General features: G+C 37.8%; 1 protein-coding gene across 1 annotated transcript in view; it reads left to right on the forward strand.

The window, feature by feature from the left end:
* Positions 1-6,893: 6,893 nt before the first annotated feature.
* LOC308640367 (NBAS subunit of NRZ tethering complex-like) overlaps positions 6,894-20,513 on the forward strand; it is a gene marked incomplete at its 3' end in the record, with an annotated part of 30,675 nt that continues 17,055 nt past the window's right edge. Inside the window, exons 1-6 of the mRNA XM_081312301.1 lie at positions 6,894-7,026; positions 9,172-9,223; positions 10,536-10,572; positions 13,389-13,466; positions 13,781-13,828; positions 17,962-18,005. Coding sequence (XP_081168427.1) covers positions 6,910-7,026; positions 9,172-9,223; positions 10,536-10,572; positions 13,389-13,466; positions 13,781-13,828; positions 17,962-18,005 — 376 coding nt within the window. The 5' untranslated portion in view covers positions 6,894-6,909. The remainder of the gene's footprint in view (positions 7,027-9,171; positions 9,224-10,535; positions 10,573-13,388; positions 13,467-13,780; positions 13,829-17,961; positions 18,006-20,513) is intronic.

The following is a 20,513-nucleotide window of genomic DNA, read 5'->3' on the forward strand; positions in this document are numbered from 1 at the left end:
GCAGTGGCAGAGCGCTTGCCTAGCATGTGTGAGGCACTGGGTTCAATCCTTAGCACTGCATACAAAAATAAGTAAATAAAATAAAGGTATGCTGTCCAACTACCACTACCAAAAAATAAAAAAATAAATGGATTAATGAGCCTACATGGCAGCACCTGCCTGTAATTCCAGCTACTTGGAAGGCTGAGGAAGGAGGATCACAAATTGAAACCAGCCTCTGGGTTCAATCTCCAGTACCACAGAGGGAGGTGGGGCAGAGGGAACACAAGAGGGAGGGGGAGGAAGATTGTAAGAAAGCTTTAGGGATATCTAGGGAACCAGATAGCCAGAGCTTTGATTTTAGGGCTGAAAACAGAGGCAGGATAGAATGGGGGAGACTGGGAACAAAGGCTGGGGCTGATAGAGAGGGGAATTGGATAGTTGTTCATGAGAGAAGTTCTACATGAAGTTAGAGTCCATGACTACTTAAATACTGCATGAAGAAAGAAACCACCATAAGCCAAAGTAGACAGGAAAGCAATAGAGTCTCAAAGACTTCAGGTACTGGAAATATCAGGTAGTTCAAGTGTTTCTAAAGTGTGAGTTAAAACAGAGAAATAACTGGATGACCTGTATGCTTCTTTTTTAAAAAAAGAACATTCAGAAATAAATATACATACACCTATATATTTGATATTAAATTCATTATGGGAAGATTAGATACAGACAAAGCTGAAAAGTGAACTGGGGGACTCGAAAAGAGATCTGAAGACATTAAACTGAATATCAAACAGAAAGACAAGGAGATATAGAGTATGAGGGTGGCCGTGCCTCGTGGAGGACAGAATAGTCTATCCTTATGTCTAAAGAGAATGGTGGGCAGGCAATACTTGAAGATGCACTGAGTGAAAATTTTCTGTAAGTGATTTAAAAAAAAATGAAAAGAGCAGGGAAGAAATTACATTCCAAATTTCCGAAGTTACTGTTTGTAAGTGAACACTCATGTACCCATCGCTGAGATTCTATCATCAATATTTTATGATATTTTAGTATATATCTTTCCATTTATTTATTCCTCAGCCTATCCAGTAATCCACTTTAGTTTTTGGTGCACTTCAAAATATATTACAAATCATCTACCTTTTCTTTTAAACAAAATAAAAGAAAAAGCTATTCTCACTTTTAGTCCATAGTTGATGAAATTACCAATGCACTTTTAGCATTGTTAAATTTAGCATATTTTTACTCACTTTTGCTCTTCTTGCTGATTTTTGTGTCTGTCATTCCCCGGTTTGTTGTTGCATATAATTTGTGAGAGAGGAAGATGAAGGGAAAAATGACCTGTTGGAATATGTAGCAAATTAGAGTAAATGAGCAAGGGCTGGAGATCTCTTGGCTAAAACTAGGTGTGAACTTTATGATCTCTATTTTGGCTGCTAAGAGATATTATGGGACTCTTACAATATTTATGGAAGGATTGACTGGAATTCTCCAGGCTTTCTGGAGGAAATAGAATTTCTGAATTACTCTCAATATTATTTTATTATCATGATTAAAATTTATACTCTTCATGAAGATCTTGTGCACCATCCAATCAAGTACAAATGTATGACGTCTATAACCGGTAGCATTCAAATGCCTCGATTCAATTTTATTATGCAATTTCAAATTTAAAATGGAAGCGACTTCATGTGATAAACTAATCTCTTTAGTCTTTCATAAGTAGAATCATAAAAGGGTTAAATGCTGAATCATTAATGGCTTTTAGCTTAAAGGGCCTTTTAGCTGATAGGCGCTAAAAAGCTGAGCTCATATAAAATGAATCTTTCAGTTAATGATAGCTCTGCATGGAAGAATTAACAGGAGAAAAATGAGTCCTTTTGTGAGATATTGTTAAAAAATTTTCTGTCTGATTCTAAGCTAAAAATATCTATGGCCATCAGCAAAGTAAATTAAGAATTATATTTTAGTTGAGAGTACGTTTGATGTGTGGTAAGAAAATCATAAGAAATGGGAAAACTTTATTTTTTCTTCCTTTCATCAAAGGCGTATGAAAACATCAGATTGCTACTGTTTAAAATGGGTATGTCTCTCTCAGTATCTTCTCTATTAATAATTTGAACATTAGACAAAAAAATGTGTTGCAGTTACAGCTTTACCATTACCAGCATGTGACCTTGGTTGGGTCATACTGATTCAGAACCTTGGGTTCCTAATCTCTCTCTTTCTCTCTCTTTCTCTTTATCCATATCTCTATATATCTCTATCTATCTGTCTGTATATCTACATATTTATATATCTACATATCTATATCTATATCTATGGTGGATCAGATATAAGTCTGTGGTTTGAATGTGTCTCCCTAACAACCCTCCCCAATCACGCCATCTGGGGACCAAGCGTGTAGCACGTGAGCCTCTGGGGTATGGTCCAGATCCCAACAATCACAGAGATTGCAGAATTGAGGATTGCGAGCAGCTGTCTTATTTACCACCTAGAGAACCTGCACAATGAGGGAATGCAACCAACACGTTAAGAGAATTAGAGAAACTTCATTTGACAAAAACACGTCTGAGAGAAGCGACACCTGAGTGTTTCCATCTTCCCAGGCGAGGAATCCTGTTGTAGGAAGGAACAAAGATAAGGCATAAAATAGTACTTGGTATAGTGCTTGGAGCAGAAGCATAGAGGGTTAAATGCTGAGGTGGCCCTCATGATGCAGTTAGAAAGATGAGGACACCTATCTCAGTGTTTATTTCCTTAAGCACTTTGCAGTTACCGTTCACATTGGCCTTTGGGAAAACATAATCTTCCTTTTTAAAGTGACTTACGCCTGATTTAAAATAACTTCCAACCAGAGATGCATTCTTAGTCCTTAGGGTAGCTATCAACAAAATCCCTTAGATTGGGTAACTTACACACAACAGAACTTTATTGATGACAGTTCTTGAGGTGGGAAATCCAAGACCAAAGTACCAAATGGTTTGGTGTCCCATGAGGGCCCTGTTCCTCACAGATGGCACCTTCTCACTGCGTCCTCAAATGGTGGGAGGAAGGAACAAGCTCCCTCAGTCCCTTTGTGTAAGGACACTAGTTGCCTCCCCCAACTGTACTTTTTAATACTACCACACTGCAGATTTTTTTTTCAACATGTACATTTTAGGGAGACACATTCAAACCATAGCAGAAAATAAGAGACTTATTAGCACTTAAATAAGAGACTGATTAGATGACCACAAGATTGTATAAGTAAATTCTACCTATCACATATTGAGGTTTCCTGATGGAACAGGTTGGTAGTACCGCCACGTGTCACTACTTACTTCCTATTTCAACCCTCTAAGTGCTCCATCTGAATTATTTAATAACGTTTTGCTGCACAATTCTCTGTGATGTGCTACCTTATGAAGAAAGGAGCAGAGACCCAAACCTGAAGAACTGTGTTTTGAGTTTTGAGCTCCGCTGTGATCATAGACTTCTCTACGCTTCCATTTCTTTGTCTGTGAATGGGGAGGGATCCAAGTTCAATTCCAAGTTTCTGTCTTTTCCTCTCAGCAGCTCCTGTGAGGATGAAAGTCCTCTCTGCACACAATGAATACCATAAAGGTATTGTTATCTGTCAATTTTGAAGCAACACTGTCATGATCCATATCCTACATACAGATTTGAAGTTAGGCAAATATGCAAAACCCACTGTAGAAACATGAGAGGGATGGTTCTGAGGCACAGAAACTCAACTCAAAGGAGCATAAGCATAAAAAGTCTTGCACTTGATTCCTCGCCCGGGAAGATGGAAACACTCAGGTGTCAGCGGAGCTCTTCTTTCTCACACTGGCCTCATGCGATTATTTGTCTCGCTACTAAGCCACAGCCAGGCCACCAAGCAACTAAGGGTTGAGACCTCGGGAACTGTGAGCCCAAGTGCGCTTTTCTTCTTTAAAGTGTTTCTTTTTTTTTTCAGGTATTTTGTCTCACCAAGAAAAGATGATCCAGTGATCCCCCAAATCAAGGATTCTTTCCCTCTCCTTTTATTATTAAAAGGAAACCCCAGTTAAATATTCTAAATTCAGTGCTTGAAATAAGGGGGGTGGAATCTTTTGTATCAAAGAAGCAGAGTTTGGGGACAGGTGGCCCCACCAGAAGTTAATGACTTGAGAAAAGAACAGTTGGTACAGTGTTCCAAATGAAGCAAAAATATTGGGTAGACAAAAACAATAGTTATTACAAGGGTGAGGGAGGCAAGGAGGATTAGAAGTCTCTATCCTTCTGAAATGCTCAATGTCTTATTAAACTAACCACTCTGTCGTTTCAGATTGGTATGACCACTCTCTCTCTGTACCTATGACAACTGCTTTGCCTGTTCTCCTACCAGCTACTAGCATATTTGCTAGTCTCAAAAGTGTCCTGTTTGAGCAGTTAACTATATAGTCACCATAAATAAGACCAGTTAGCAACTTGGCTTCAGATACTCGACCTGTTTTAAGTCAGCCTTTGCTTGGACTCTTCTGAACTTTGATTACCTGCCTTTTGTTTTCCAATTCCAGGGTCTGATACCAACATTGGGTGCTTTTCTTACGACCCATACATTCTTATTCCCGTCTCCTTTTGACTGGTCAACTCCTTCTCCCTGTTCCAGGAACTCCTCGGGATTTTTTTTTTATTGGTGGTTCACAACATTACAAAGCTCTTGACATATCATATTTCATACATTAGATTGAAGTGGGTTATGAACCCCCAATTTCCTCGGGATTTTAAGTAGTGAAGGCTTAACCACCTGTCCGTCTGCTCAGTGCATCTCTGGCAGCAGAATGTTCCTTCTGGGAATTTCTACAGCTATATATGTACTCTTTCCAAAGAGTGGTTTTAGCCAGAGAAACTGTTTTCTTTACGACAGAAGCTCTTGGGGTTCAGCTAGGCATGTTCTTCTGTTTCCCCTTCTGTACAAATTGTGGCAAATAGGGTGAGGGTGGGAACAGAGAGCCGTAAATATAATGACGCTAAAAGGAAAAAAAAATTCCTAGTGATGTATTTTCAGTCGTCTCATTCGCATTCCAACCAAGAAGCATGCATCCTTTGCCAGTTTGACCAGCTACCTCCTATCTGTTGCTGTGTGATTGGGTGAAGAGAATGGATGATGCAGAAAGCAATCTCGATATCTGTCAGAAGACTAGATAAGGAAGGGTGAGGGGTAAAGGAACCTTGATGCACTGAAGAGGGTGGGGCTGCTGAGGCACTGTAAGATCATATCCACCACCCTCACGCTGCCTATCCCTGGAAATGGTGTTCCTGCTGCCGCCTCTACAGCATGCAATGTGTGCTCTCTGCAGGTGTGCAGCTTGCTGAGTGAGGAAGGGGGAGAGGAGATGCTGGTGTTTGCAATGAGAGGTTTGATGAAAAGACAAAGCTGCTGTGAAAAATACTTGATTTGAAAAGCCTAGTGTGGTGGCATAGGCTTGTAGTCTATTACTGGGAGGGCTAAGGAAGGAGGATTTCTTGACACCAGCAATTTGAGGTCAGCCTGGGCAACATAGGGAGACCCTGTCTCAATTTTTTTTTTTATTTGGGGAAATCGTTCATTTATTCAAATAACATATTTTTCTCCACAGTGCTGTGTGCTGGGCACTGTTATAGATGCTGAGGATATAGCAGGGACGTGTATTGAATCTGTTATGTATATAGGTGGAGCACTGTGCCATGGCAGAGCTTCCACTTTAAAGAATGGGGATAGATAATACACAACCCTAATAAACTGCAGAGCACTTCAGATGATGCCAAGTGTTAAGGAGAAAAAAACAGAGCTGGAAAAGTGGGGGATCTGGACAGGTGGAGTTGGGAAGGGGATTACAAAATTAAAAATGAGCAGTCGGTGTAGACTTCAGAAAGGTGACATTTGAACAAAAACTTGAGGGCAATGAGAGCCAGGCAAACAGCAGATAGTAAACCTCCAACTAGTGGGAGCAGCCAAGGAAGACTCTCTGGTGACTCTGAAACAGCAAAGTCAGAGTTTGAAGGTAGTGAGGGCAACAGATGAGGTATGAAACTAAGGGAAGCCAGAAACTAAGGGAAGCCAAGTAGATGACATAGGGCTTTGAGGTCATTTAAATGGGAGCCATTAGAGGCTTCCTGGTAGTGGATTTTAATTGCATCACTGTCTAATCTATCTTGATAGACTTTATACAATGTAATCCTCGAGATCTTGAAGTTGTGCTTGTTTTGAATGTGACGCAGTGCTAATACTTCGTGCACTGCATATTAGTTCAAATTAAAATAGGTTCTGCTTACAGTACGGGTGTTTCTACTTGGAGGTACTCGTTGAGTACACAAACGAGTCTGGTCCTCAGTTTGCTATTACATCACTGACGCTCTCCACACCCTTTCTCAAGTTTTGTTCAGTCTGTCTGCTCTTTTTTTCTTTGCTCACTCCATTTCCCCCTAATTGAAGTGCCTGCCTCAGACCACCTCCGCGGGGATTCAAACTTACCTATAAAGACCCAGGGCGAAAGGAAGCTCCTGCAAACCCTCTGACCCTCACTGCTTTTCTTAAGCTTCTGATGTCTATCTTTAGCTCAACGTTTTGATTCGGGTAATTTTTGTTTTGGCGTTTACCCACTTAAAAACCGTGGGTTCTATCAAACCTAAATTAAAACCAGCAACTCGAAAGTACTTTTTTGTTTTACAGAAGCTTTTCTTTTATAGGAAAGATTCAATGACTTGGCCCTTCTCACGCAGAAATAACGAGGGGATCAGGACCCAAGTCCTACTCCAAATGCAATGGTCATTGTCATATCTAACAGCATTCTCTTGGTGGCCAGTTCATTTCACTTTTCCATCTCTTCATCCTGGAGAATTAAAAGCGGCCGCAGCCTGGGAAGCTTGTCCAGCGTGGGACGCCGTAGCGCCACTCCCTCGGCTGCTCAGTCCGGGGCGAACATGGCGGCCCCCGAGTCAGGGCTGGCTTTGAGCTCCGGCACTTCAGAGGGCGAGGAGGAGACGATCCTCTATGACTTGTTGGTCAACACCGAGTGGCCCCCCGAGACAGAAGTACAGGTGAGCCCGGCCCCTGTACGGCGGCGGCAGTGGCGGCCGTGCAGCGAGGGCGCTTGGCAGGCAGAGCCAAGTCGCCCGAGCCACGTAGCGGAGAGGAGCGGGAGCGGGTGGGCGGCGTGTGCGGTCCACCTGGCGCCCGCACGGGTCTCGGGTTCCTCCTGGGCTTGGAGTCCGGATATCTGTGCGGGACGGCGCGCGATGGCCGTGCACCTGATCTCTCTAGTCGCTGTCACTTTTTCTTAGAGGGGAGGTCGCGGAGAGGGGCTGGGGGTCCTCCTGTCCGGACTCTCGGGGATCCCTTCCCGCGGACTGGCGAGGCCGGGTCTGGGCTGCCTTGTCTGCGGCAGGAGTTTCCCAGGTCGCCAGAGGCTTCTCTACGTCTGGGGCCCCCGGGGGTCGCGGGATCTCACCCTTTCCCCCCACGTGGGGTGAATCGCGCTAGTTTTTTTCAGTAAACAAGCCTTTAGTAAAACCGTGTCCGTGTCTTATATTCCGCGTCCCAGCGAGGAGCTGAGGACGCAGAGGATACTATGCTCTCTTGGGACTTGCAGTCTAGAGGGGCGATAACCAGGTGAACTTTCCTGTAACCTGGTGCTGTACGTTCTGCGTAGCGGTTTTCGTGACATGCCAAGGAAGTGAGGAGAGGAGAGCAACTGACTTGGTTTGGGAGCCCTGCTAGGAAAGGAGTTCTATGTTGGTTGGTGGCTTATGAACTGGATCCTGGGGTTATCAGTTGTTTCCCGGGCAGGACCTTCCATGCATAGGGTGAAGATCCAGACTCGGGTTTATTCAGCATGTTTTGGGAGGAGGGGGACTGGGGATTGAACACAGGCGTGCTCTACCAAGGAGGTAAATCCTCAACCCTTATTTTTATTTTGAAACAGTCTTATCAAGTTGCTGAGGCTGTCCTCAAACTTGCAATCCTGCCTCAGCCTGAGTGGCAGGGATCATAGGCTTGTGCTACTGAACCTGACTCAACAGATACTTAAAGGATCTAACTGTTCCTGTCACTGTTAGACTTGGAGGAAGCAGCAAGCTCAAACAGGATCGTTAAGGAAAATGTAGTTCATAAGAACTCGGTTTTACCATGTCTTTTGTGAGTGTTTGCTTATTGTACAGCTCACCTTCCTATAAAGTGTATAGCTTTTCTCTATAACAGTCTTACTGCAGTTTCTGCTTAATGCATTTTGTAGGGAGGCAAAATTCTGCAGATAGTTTTTCTGGTATTTTTCCATTTGTTCTGAATAACATAAGTACTTTGTAGGTTATACAGCTAGCCTAACAGGTGGCTTACCTTTTGCGTTCTACAGGCTGTTTCTACTCATTAATACTGATGGTTAATTACAGTAATGTTCAGAATAATAAGTTGATTTAGAAAAATAAGCACAGCAGCAACTTATATTGAAACTTTAGAAGTGCTTTGCTGCCTCTTCTTTTTTTTGGGATTCTGATGTCAGCAGCTGAACCATAAGCTCTTAGAGGGCCACTATCGGATTCATCTGTCTCCGTGGGGCCAAATTGTGTCTTGATGATCACCTGTGTTGAGTCAAATAATGTTTACATATTCTTAAAAAAATATTATCTGCACTTAATGTTGTCTTCACATTTTCTTGACAGCCCTTCAGTGCATTTTACTCACATATAATACCTGTTTAATGAACATTCAGTAGTGTTCAGTTTATACTTACAGAATGGAATTATTCAATATAGCAGTTATGTCTGTTAGTAGCATTGCCTTTATGGACATAGAGATATTCAATGAATTTGCCTTGAGGGATGAGTTTACTAATCCATATGATCACTTTTCCTATAAGCAAACCTTACTTTAGGTTTCTGCAGCCCACCCACATAGACTATCCTGAACCAGCAGCCACATTCTTTGCCCTTGATTTCTCTTGTCTTCAATTTGTTTTTATTTGGAAAGTTTGCAGCCTGTTGTGCTCTTGTGCAAGGTTCAGGTTGACATGTGCTTATTACTGCCAGGCTCACCTTTATCCAACTATACCCAGTCCTGATAATACTTTTCTGTCAATCTCTAGGTTTTGAATATTCTTAATTCTGAGCATTAGTTAAGTATAAGTTGACAAGTTGTACAAGTATTACTGTAACACTTTCAAATGTAAGGATTTGTTTTTCAAATTGTAGCCTAGAGGTAACCGAAAGCATGGAGCATCGTTTATCACAAAAGCAATCAGAGGTAAATATAGCTCATTTATTTTTCTATATGTAATAGTTAATTTTCCCCCATTTCATTTACAACTGCTATTTTAGAAAGCTTGGGTGTTTTAAAATGTGTTCTTTAGACTATTGATGTGGAAGATGATGGAAGTGACATACATGTTGAGTTTAATTTTATCTTTATATGCAGATGCATATACATGTATTTCCACATTTGTCTTTAATGCAGTGTAGGGTGAGGGTGTACCCTAGTTTTAACTATTGCGGATGTATTCTATAAGGAATGAAGAAATCTAACCTGGTGTAAGTCTTGGAGAGACTATGGATGTTGAAGGGGAAAAGGCTGGAAAACTACTTTAAAAATGATTCAGATATAACTGGTCAAAAAATCTGTTCATGCCACTACTGACAGCCTTTACATGTGAGCTAATAAGAGTCTGAAAAAGAATTGAGTGCTATCCTTATTGAGTGGACTGTGAGACTTTAAATAGTCCTTTTACCAGAGTAGTGGGGAGGTGCTGTTATTCCTTTGTTTTCAGCTGAGGAAATTTGCCGGTTTTTCTTTTTAATGTGACCATTCTGCCTCCAAAGTCCATTTTTATTTTTGGGAGGTTTGAGCTCCTTATAAGAAGATTCAGTTTCAAAAGTGTCGAGTGGCTGAAATTATAATTTTATCTTATACAAGGAGCTGTAACATTGAATTTTCATTATCTCATATGCTTTGAAATTTTAGAAAACGTACAATAGTAAAAATTGTAGAAAATTTAGAAAATACAGGTAATCACAAATCAGAATATTTTTTCAACTCAGAGATAATCTATCTTCAGACTTTTTTATATTGATACACACCTAGCTGCATACACATTCATATATGTATATACCACACATAGGTATTTTAAAAAATCATATAAATCATTTAGTATTGTATTAGAACCCCCACCCATGGCTTCCTCATTTAGTATTTATCTTTGTTATAAAGTGTGAATTGGTGTCTTTGGTTTAATTTTTATACAAATAGTTTACCTGATTTTAAAGGTCAATTTCTATGACTTCTAGTCATGGTTTCATTGAAGCTTCTTAGATTTTTATTTATTTTTTTTGTTAGGTAGTACTTTGAAATCTTGAATAATACACAAACTTGAATCATATTTGTTCACATTAAATTCTATTAAAACTGTATATTAGGTTATTTTCATCTTAAGAATTATGTTCTCAATATTGTTTTGTGATGACTCGGACTGTAGTACCTTCTGGACTTGTCACCTGTAAACCTAAATTGAAAATGATTATTAAAGGACAATTGACTTATATTTGGCTTTTTTCTATTCCAGATAATTTACTATTTTTACGCCAATACATCTGGTACAGGTGAGACTTCAGTTCTTCAGAGAAACAGTATGGACATCAAATACGTACATTATCTGATTTAAATGTTAATAAATAAGCCCCAGATCATGATATTAATGCTGACATTAAGGTGACCAATTTTAAAAAGTATACATCTCTAATATTTTGGCATAAATTGTGAGGATAGACTTGGTAATTTTTGTTTCTGTAGTCATTAAGAATCTCATTACTTTTGCTTCATCTGTGTCCTCAGCATTATCTTGAACACACAGGGTGGATGTGTGGCTTGCATATCTAAAAAGTTATTGTTGGATCCACTCTCCTGTGTTAATATTCAGTTGCTATATATCAGAATGTTCTTTAGGTTTCAGTTCTTGTGTACTTTTTAATTCTTCTGATGTAGTGTTGATTTTTAACTTTAAAAGGAATGAAGTAATCTCAAAGGATGTAATTATACTTCTAGAAATATGTGGAACTTGTTTATAGAATTACTTATTACAGATTGCCTTTTCCTCATCTTGAAAGCTCCAGAGATAATATACTTGCATAAGAGACCTTTGCTCTTCTCTAGGACTTCCTCCAGATTTTTTTTAAGCTCTCTATGGATTGGTGTGTGTGTGTGTGTACATCTATATGTATATATATGCAAATTTATATAGGTTTCTTTAAATTTGTTTCTTTGAGCATGTGGAATATGATAGGGTAGAGATGAATGAGGAGGAAGGAAGAGTAGGTAAATGGGAGAATATGAAGGTATCTTGAACACCGTGGACAGAGTAGGCAGAAAATATCTACACACATTGCTGATTCCATTTGTTGAGGGCTCAAAGTTCACTCTGATGCAATCCTTATGTGATTACCTTACCTTCAGATCAGGTATCAAAAGGTATCCTCTTTTCTCATGGAAAGTCCTATTCCTTAAACTGGCCAATGTTTTAGTCAGCTTTTTTGCTGCTATGGCTAAAAGATGAGAACAACTAAAGAGGAAAAATTTAATTTGCGGCTCAGTTTCAGAGGTTTTAATCCATAGATAGCAGACTTCATTCCTCAGTGCCCAAGGTAAGGCAGGACATCATGGAGGAAAAATATGGCAGAGGAAAGTGCTCAGGACATGGTACCAGGAAGCAGAGTGACTAAACTGGACTCACAAAATATATACCCCAAAGATAAGCCCCCAGAGACGCACCACCTCCAGCCACACCTTACCTGCCTACAGTTACCAGCCAGTTAATGCAGTCAAGTGGATTAATGTACTGATGAGATTATCAGATTATGAGAACCTTAATCTAATCTCTCAACTTTCTTGTTTTACACATGAGCTTTTGGGGAACACCTCATGTCTAAACCATACCAGCCATGTTGATCATAATATAGGTTGTGAATGCATTATGAAGTCTTTATCTTCCTCATCTTATTTTCAAAAAGATTGTATTTCAATTAGTGCTCTTGAGCTTATGATCATTAAACCTGAAGGTTTGGGATCTAATATTAAAAGTACAGTTTTCTTTAAAAATTTTTTCCATTTAATTTAAAAATATTAAAAATACTGAATTCTATACAATATAATAAACATGTTTGATTTGTATCTACATTTGAATTAAAGCAGTTGTTGCTACTCTGCCATATTTCAGATATTCCTTTTCTCTCTACAAAATGTCACATTTCAAGTCCTTACCCCATGTCTTTCCTTTTCTGTCCCTCCAAGAGAAAATTATCCTGTGTAGATGGTGTTCATATTCACATTTCATGTATATTTCCTGTCTTTATATTAAAAATGAGGATAAATAACACCAACTATATATTCTAGTCCAAAAATACGATTGTATTTTCCGATTTCCTTGTTTTTCCTGCAATTTTTTTCAGTTCAACATTTTAATAACAAAACAATCATTTTTTCTCTAAAACTTATTGTTTCAGTAGAAATTTTCTATTGTCTTTCTTCAGGTATCCCTTACTTGTTTAATTCATTGGTTGTGGATAGTTTCTTCATGTCTTGTGAATGGCTTTATAGTGAACTTATGCTTGGGGATTTCTGTATCATATGAGTATAGTGAAACTTTAGTCTGATCTTGCACTTAATGTAGGCTTGAACTTTTATTAAACTTATTAAAATTTTTTGATGGTGGTAATCAAGCCAAGGGCTTGTATATGCTAGTCAAGAGCTCTACCACCGAGTTCTAGCCCCAGCTTGGGGCTTTTGATTTTTGATAGATTTCATACTCGGTTTCCACAGACTAGAGTTCCAGGCAGAAGAGAATCATTAGTTTCTGGGCCCTTATTCTTTCATTGCTGGAACATACACTTGAGCACTGTGCATCTCTCTTCTAACTCCTGTCCTCTCTGATCTAGTTGCTTGTTTCCTATTCTGTATAGCAAATCCTGTTTGGGGTTCTCATCTTTTTCCCTTGACCAGTTCTAGCTTTCAGGTATCTTTTTATTGTTACTACTTGGAAATTTACCTTTCTACGGTGAATTTCACTATCTTGGAATTTGTTTTTGTTGAGCCAGAATTTCTAGGTTGTCACAGCAGAAAGGGTTTGGCATAAACTCACACACACACACTCTGCTCTTTTATTCATATTCTAGATACGTTTTTCCTGGAAAGGGTGAGATCTGTATCTTTGAACACACACCATGTTTTCTGGAAATAGAGAAAAAAAATATATATATATATATATATATATATAAAATATGGTCAAGTTTCAGGTATCAATTAGTAACTTTTGGTTTTGTGTTGACATTCCAATTTTATGATCTAATGGGAAAAATCTTTTTAAAAACCTGTATTAATATTTACCTAGATTTGATTTTAAGTAACTGATGTGTTGTGGTTTCAGCCCCACACCCTTTTTGCTCCCTGATGGACTGGTTCGATTGGTTAATAAACAGATAAACTGGCATTTGGTACTTGCAAGGTAAGATGTGTAAAATTCACATTTTTATATCTGGATTAGCTCTTAAATTTCATTGTTGACATTAATTTTAAGGTTTTATGGCTTTCATTCTTGATTTTTATGATATATAAATTCCCTTTGTGACCTATGATCAGTATTATTTAAATATTAATTCAAGCTGTATTAATTTCTCTGCTTTTGTACCTAGGGACTCATTGAATTATAAGGTCAAAAGATGAATAATTATAGAAAAATCAATGATTTAAGTTAAAATAATTCCATCTGTGTTGAAGGCTGTGACAAATATTCATATATTTTTTTTTCTTTCATGAAAGCAATGGAAAGCTTTTGGCTGCTGTTCAAGATCAGTGTGTAGAGATAAGGTAATTGTTAATATTATTCATATGTAAAATTTCCTTTGAGTAAAATTCTACTTGAGAAACAAGAGCTAAGATTTTTAGTCTTAAGTGAGGAATATTCATAAGGACTTCACAAAATTAAGTGACTTAATAGTATCGAATGCCAACTTATGAGTGATGCTTTCTAAGAGTAGTTTACTCATATTTTGACTTCCCCAGGCCACTCTGCTGTCTCCTGAGTTTTACATTCACATGAATGTCTCATTTTCTAGACTCTGGAAATCACCTTTGTTTGACTAGTTACTGCTCTATCAGAGATGCTCAGGAAGGTGTCAGAGAGGGGACAGCTTTGTTCTGTTGGCACAAGCTGTAGATCGAATTTGGGTTTGTGAAAGACCAAGGTTACACATTACTTGACAATGAAAGAGTTCTCTAAGTTGGGTTTTCTTGGTGTTTTATTTTAAAATATTACATTAATTGTAAAAGAATTACAACAACTAATTCAGAAAAACTAGTTCTTTGGGAAATTTGCAGTAGCAAATTAAATGTGTGGCAACTCTAAATTGAGGGTTACTTTTTTCTAGGAAAGCCCTAATTCATTCTTGGTTCTTGAAAAGAAAACAAAACTTTCAAGATGTTTAGGTCTAGATGCTAGTCAGGATTTTCCTGCTGCTTCATTAAGAAAAGTGATATTAATGATCATTAAGTTTTCAGTCTTTTCTTTCTTTCATGTATTCAGGCAGAACTGGACTCTTCAAATTTAGGGGGTAGGGATAGAAAACAGAAGATCTGTCCCCACCTGGGCATTGGCTTCAACTGGGAAGGCTTTTTTATCCCTTCTAAAACCATCAGGAATAGTAATGATGGACAGTAATGACAGCCATTCAAAAATAAATTCTTTAACTTGATGCAAATTTATGGGCAGGTGTGTGCGAGTGGTGTTTGTACCAGGGATTGAATTCAAGTGTGCTTAACCACCGAGCTATGTCCTCAGCCCTTTGTTTATTTTGAGATGGGGTCTCACCAAGTTGCTGAGGGCCTCGATAAGTTGAGGCTGGCTTTGAACTTGGAATCCTCCTACCTCGGCATCCCTACCCAGTAGGATTGCAAGCGTGTGCCACCATGCCTGTGATTGCTTTTTTTGACAGCATCATTAAGCATCAAATCAGCACAGTGTTTGAATTTAAATTGTTCATAGGAATGGGCTAGCACCTCATATTCCATTCATTGCAATAATGTGTCTTTTAGAGAAACTTGCTTGCTCATAATGTGACTCACTTAAAAATAAGTTAGTAGGCCAGACTTATTTCCACTTTTCCATGAAAGGAAAACACTGAAATGATTTTAGGTGTTAGTCTGGGTGTGCATGTGTGTGATCAAGATAATAAGCTTGGGAGGGGACCATTTGACCAATGATTTCATGGATGAAAAGATAATTTGAAAATGTTTTGTAACGTATGTCTTGAGGCTTACGTGGTGAAAAGTTAACTCCACTAGGAAGCCTTTGATAATATACCCTTCATTAGTCTCCTCTTCCCATACATTGGTTAATCATCTATCCTTTAGGAACCTATGATAACTTTTTTCTATTTTTAATAATAAGATGCTAATAGTGGGCACAATCACAAACGCTTTATGCATGTTTACTCATTTAATCTGGATAGAATCCCTTGTGAGGCTGTAGGTATTGCTATTTTCCCTTATTTCTATAATAAAGTGGGCATGATCTAGTTGAATAACCTCCTCAAGGATTTGCAGTAGGCTTTTAGTTTCACTGTTTATGCTCTTAGCCACAAACCTGTATTACGTTTCACTTATGTCATGCTTAGCCAAGAATGCTTGTATGTTTCCCTATTATATTAGGCTACTGCTTTGCACTTCAGTGTGTTCCATTTACCAGGAACTTGGGACAGATGGGATTTGGAGTCTGTAGCTCCAGTTATGTGCTCCTTGCAGGAGAGACTCCTGTTTTTCCCAGCTTGTATTTCAATATACATACCTAGGGATTAATAGTTTGGTGAATAAGCACGGGGTGTTTGCAAGTGGAATAGGGGAATTGGGCTGAGAAGGCATTATAGGGCATAGCCACCTATGCCTTGCATTGCTCAGTTGGCATTCATTTGCTTTTGTTGACTAAATATAGGAGCATATAGACTGACTCTGCAGTAACCTAAAAGCAGGTGTGTTTGAGCAAGATGTGGAATGATCAGCAAAGAAAACGGACAAGAGATTCTAAAAATAAATTCTTATGACTAGTGCTTGTCCTTGAATTTTAAGGTCATTTGTTATTTTCCGTATTCATCCTTTCTGCCATAGTAAAGGACGTGTGCAATGCAAGATTGACTCGGTAGTAATGGCAGTTAGTACTCAATAGGTATTTAATAAACATTTGTTGCTTGGATTAGAATATGAAAGATATTCTTAGTTTCTCACCATTATTTGATATTAGGAAAATATCAAATATTATTATATAAATAATATATAAAGAAATGGATTTTGAGGGGGAAAAAATGAAAAGCTATAAAAATTTAATTTCGGAGAGAGTGCTGTCTTTTTGCATTTGAACTTGAGTTGCTGTTCCCATTTTTATTCTTGTGGTCATGGTAAATGACTGATCATTTATTCTAGTATGACACACTTGTTGTGGGGCTGCCCATGGATAGGATAGTGAAACAATTGTTTGTGAATTGCTTCTTTAATTTGTAATTTGTCAGCAGCTATAGATTAGAATTGGTTAATGTTTCCTTATTTCCCAAGTAGTGAAATAATTGATTATGGGCTGTTATAAAATAGGAACTAATTGGAAACTATCATAGAACACAACAGAACACATTAAAATAAGGAATGCTTACAGGAAAAAAGCATAAATTCTCTCATCCCCAGGATTTGCTTAACTATTTTGGGTGAATAAGTTCTATTAAGGTTTAACAAAACCAGATTATATCTTCCTGCCTTTTCTTCCTCAGCAAAAATAGCAACTGTTAGTGATTATATTAAAGACAGTAGAAAATACAGTTAAGTAGAAAGAACTATAAATTACCTAGTCTATTAGCCAAAATTGTCTATTACTATTTTGTTGTATATCCTTTGAACCTTTTCTATTTGTATTTGTTTAGTGGAATAATATTGTATATTTCTGTTTTATAGTGACTCATGAATTGCTTCTGCAATCTGTAAACTTAATTTTCATTCTTGGTATTCTTAATTTTAAAAGGCTATTAAGAAATGTCAACATCTTTCCATATCACTTATGTAATTGCATAATATTTCATGCATGTACATAGTAAAATTTAATCTTCTGGGTGTACTTTTCTTTTATAAATTAGACTGCATTAATTTTCTCAACACTCATATATCTGTAGTTATTCCCAGAGATAACTTTGTAGAAGTGGAATTGGGTCAGATGCTAAAGAGATGAAAGTTTTGGGTGATTTTTAGTAATTTTTCTAGATTTAGCCTTATTTTTGAACATATTTTATAATTATAGTACTCTATTTCAAGATCAGATTTAAATGTCACTGGTTTAAATATGGTGACTTGTTTGGGCTATTTGATTTATTAAAATAAGACTTTTTCTTTCATGATCAAAAATTGTAGTACGATAGAAAGTAGTGATTCTTAACTAGGATCAATCTGAAACTTTAAAAGGTATTGTTGGGTCCCATCCTATATATATACATCCCCCCCCCCTTGGCTCTACAGATTGAACTTGGGGCCTGGAGTGTGCTGTACACTCTACTACACGCTATACTCCCAGCCCTTTTTATTTTGAGTTGGGGTCTCACTAAATTGTTCAGGCTGGTCTCAAATTTGCCATCGTCCTGCCTTATCCTCCTGCGTAGCTGGGATTACAAGTGTGTACCACCTTGCTCAGCCCTGATCTAATGAATCAGAACCTTTGGGAATGGGGCCAGATTTTTCTATCATATTAAAAGAGCATGCTTAAACTCATTGTGCTATATCATTGTATTCGTGTTTCTGATTTCATAAGAAGGTTGGAAGAAAATACTGTCTCTAATGAAAGTGTTATGCCTCATAAGACTCTCTATGAAAGGAGTGATTCAGTGTTGAATATAGAAGTGTATAATATCTAGTATTTTATAGACTTACACAGTAGTATTTAAGGATAAAACTTGATCTTTGCACATATTTTACAGATCTGCCAAAGATGACTTTACCTCCATTATTGGGAAATGCCAAGGTAAGAATTTACAAGATATAAAATGAAAATTTTAAATCTACAATTTGTTAAACTTATAATAATCCTTGTTAATATTTAGTATCTATTCTCACTATTGAAATAATTAAAATTGTAATTGTTTATGTACCTTAAATATTTTGCTTTAAGATGTGTTTTAGAAGAATATGAAATTTAAACTGTCACTAAACTGACTTAGACTTAAAGTATTTAAGTGTAGCTTTTTATTTTGGATCACTGAAGAAACATTTATGGCAAGAGTTGGTCAGATAAAAAGAAAAGTCTGACTTAATCATTCTTAGAAACATTCAGCAAAAATTAATACAATTTATGTGCATGAAGTGTTTTACTGGGTATTTGACATGATTGTCAGCAAGAAGGTATAGTCCTCTGTGAAGCAATCAAGTATTTAACTAGAAACAGACGAATCTAGAAGGAAACGGTTTACACAGTGAGTTTTTAATGGGTGTGAGATAAGTGTTGAGAAAGTGATTTTTGGAAATCAATTTTAAGAAGTCAGTTCAAGTTAATAAAACCACTTTAGAAAGAGCAGTAAGATTCCTCAGTTCAAGGAAGGAAACCATCATATTATCAATCTATTCCATTTCTTGGTATTAAAGAATTAAAATCAGTATATTATAGTGATACATACTTTCCAATTCATAGTAGCAAAGTTATAATTCATAATAGCCAAGTTATGGAACCAGCTTAGGTGCCTGTTGATGGATAAATAAAATATTATATACATACAAGATGGAATTTTATTCAACCATAAGAATGAAATTATGGCACTTTCAGGAAAATAGATGGAACTGGAGAACAGATTGCTAAGTGGAATAAGCCTGACTCAAAGTCCAGGGTTGAATGTTTTCTCACAGGTGGGAGCTAGAGAAAAACAGAAAAGAAAGCTGAGGGGGAGGAGAGGAATCTCATGAAATTGGAAGGGAGAGCAGTAGAAGGAAGAGGGGAGGACACAAGGAAGTACTGGGGAACAAATCTACCAAATTTTGCTAAGTCCATGCACGAATATACCAGTGAATCCTGCTTATATATGTAACTATAATGCATTAATTGAAATAGAAGAAGCAGAATAGGAGGAGGGAGGAGGAGGAGATAGGGAAGATACTGGATAATGACATTGATCAAATTATGTGCATGTACAAATATGGCATAATGAATCCTATTTATAATTATGATGCATCAGTATTAAAGAATAAAGCCAATTTGCAAACACATGAGAATGAGAGGTCAGCAGAAGATGGAGGTAGTGGTTTGGATTTTAGTTTACAGAAGCAGTGCATGAAAAGGCAGAGAAAACATTATTAGGAAAATAATTGATGAGGTAAATGCGTCCTTTACCTATGTTTTATTTAGAGGACCTGGGGTCCTTGTCAGATCTGGTCAGTTTAATAGTGCCATACCTGTAGGAATTGGTGATAATGGGTCATCTTGTTCATGACAAACATGGTCTTACTGTTTTCCAGGATATGTAGTATTTTACATGCATTTTCTCATTTACTTGAAAGAAAATAATGCATATATTTTATCTTAAAACAATATTAGGATACGAAGAGTCTTTGACAGTGGAAGAATGAGGAGGAGGGCAGCATCAGTGGTTTTGGAGGCTATACAGTGGTGCTAATAGAGGATTCCCCTACGTGTGGGAATAGTGGGGTTAAGCTGTTGTCAGATGTACCACTGGTAGCCTAGGTCCTGTTTCCTTCTCACTTTTGTCCTTCTCGGCCACCTAAGTGTGTTCAGGAAATTAAAGATCAAATATTTAAAAAAAAACTGAATTCCCATAACAGTGAAATTCTATTAGTATGTCAGTTATCATTCTTATGCAATTTCACATATTGGTGGATAAAGTAATGTTCCTATGGAGTTATTTTTATACATACTGTATGTTGTAACAGTAGCAAATGTAACACTTCCTACATATTTATATAAATGTATATTTCCTCTTATAATCTGTTTTTTTTCTGCTCTATTCCCTGGATGGTCAGTAGTACCATTATCCTTAGGTTTCCCAAGCCAGAAAACTAGAAATTCTTTTTTCTTCCTCCTTTGACACATAATTCTATGTGCCAGGCACTGTCTTGGGTACTAAATGTGTAAATGGAAGTTATGATATAGGTTCCTAGATTTGAGTTTAGTCTATCAGGGAAGAGAGAAGAGGACAAATACTTCATTGACATTGTACTAAGTGCTGCAGTGGAAAATTGGGCTTTACAGAGCCCTGGGATCTGGTGAATTAGTTCTTGTCTCCCATTTCTGCCCTTTATCACTCCTGGTTCAGGTTCTTAACACCTTACTCGGTTTCTTGCAACACTTGGCTGGTGGTTTCCTTCTCAATTCACACTTTACACTCCTTGACAAGGTGTTTTTTTTTTCCCTTCCCCTTGGGCGTTGCTGGGGGATCAAATCCAAGCTAAGCAGGCCCTCTACCATTGAGCTCTTAGCCTCAAACTGATCATTTTAGAAGCAGGATTCTATCAGGTTTTCTTATGT

Source organism: Spermophilus citellus (assembly GCF_964194105.1).
Source record: "Spermophilus citellus genome assembly, contig: SCAFFOLD_114, whole genome shotgun sequence".
Lineage (NCBI taxonomy): Eukaryota > Metazoa > Chordata > Mammalia > Rodentia > Sciuridae > Spermophilus > Spermophilus citellus.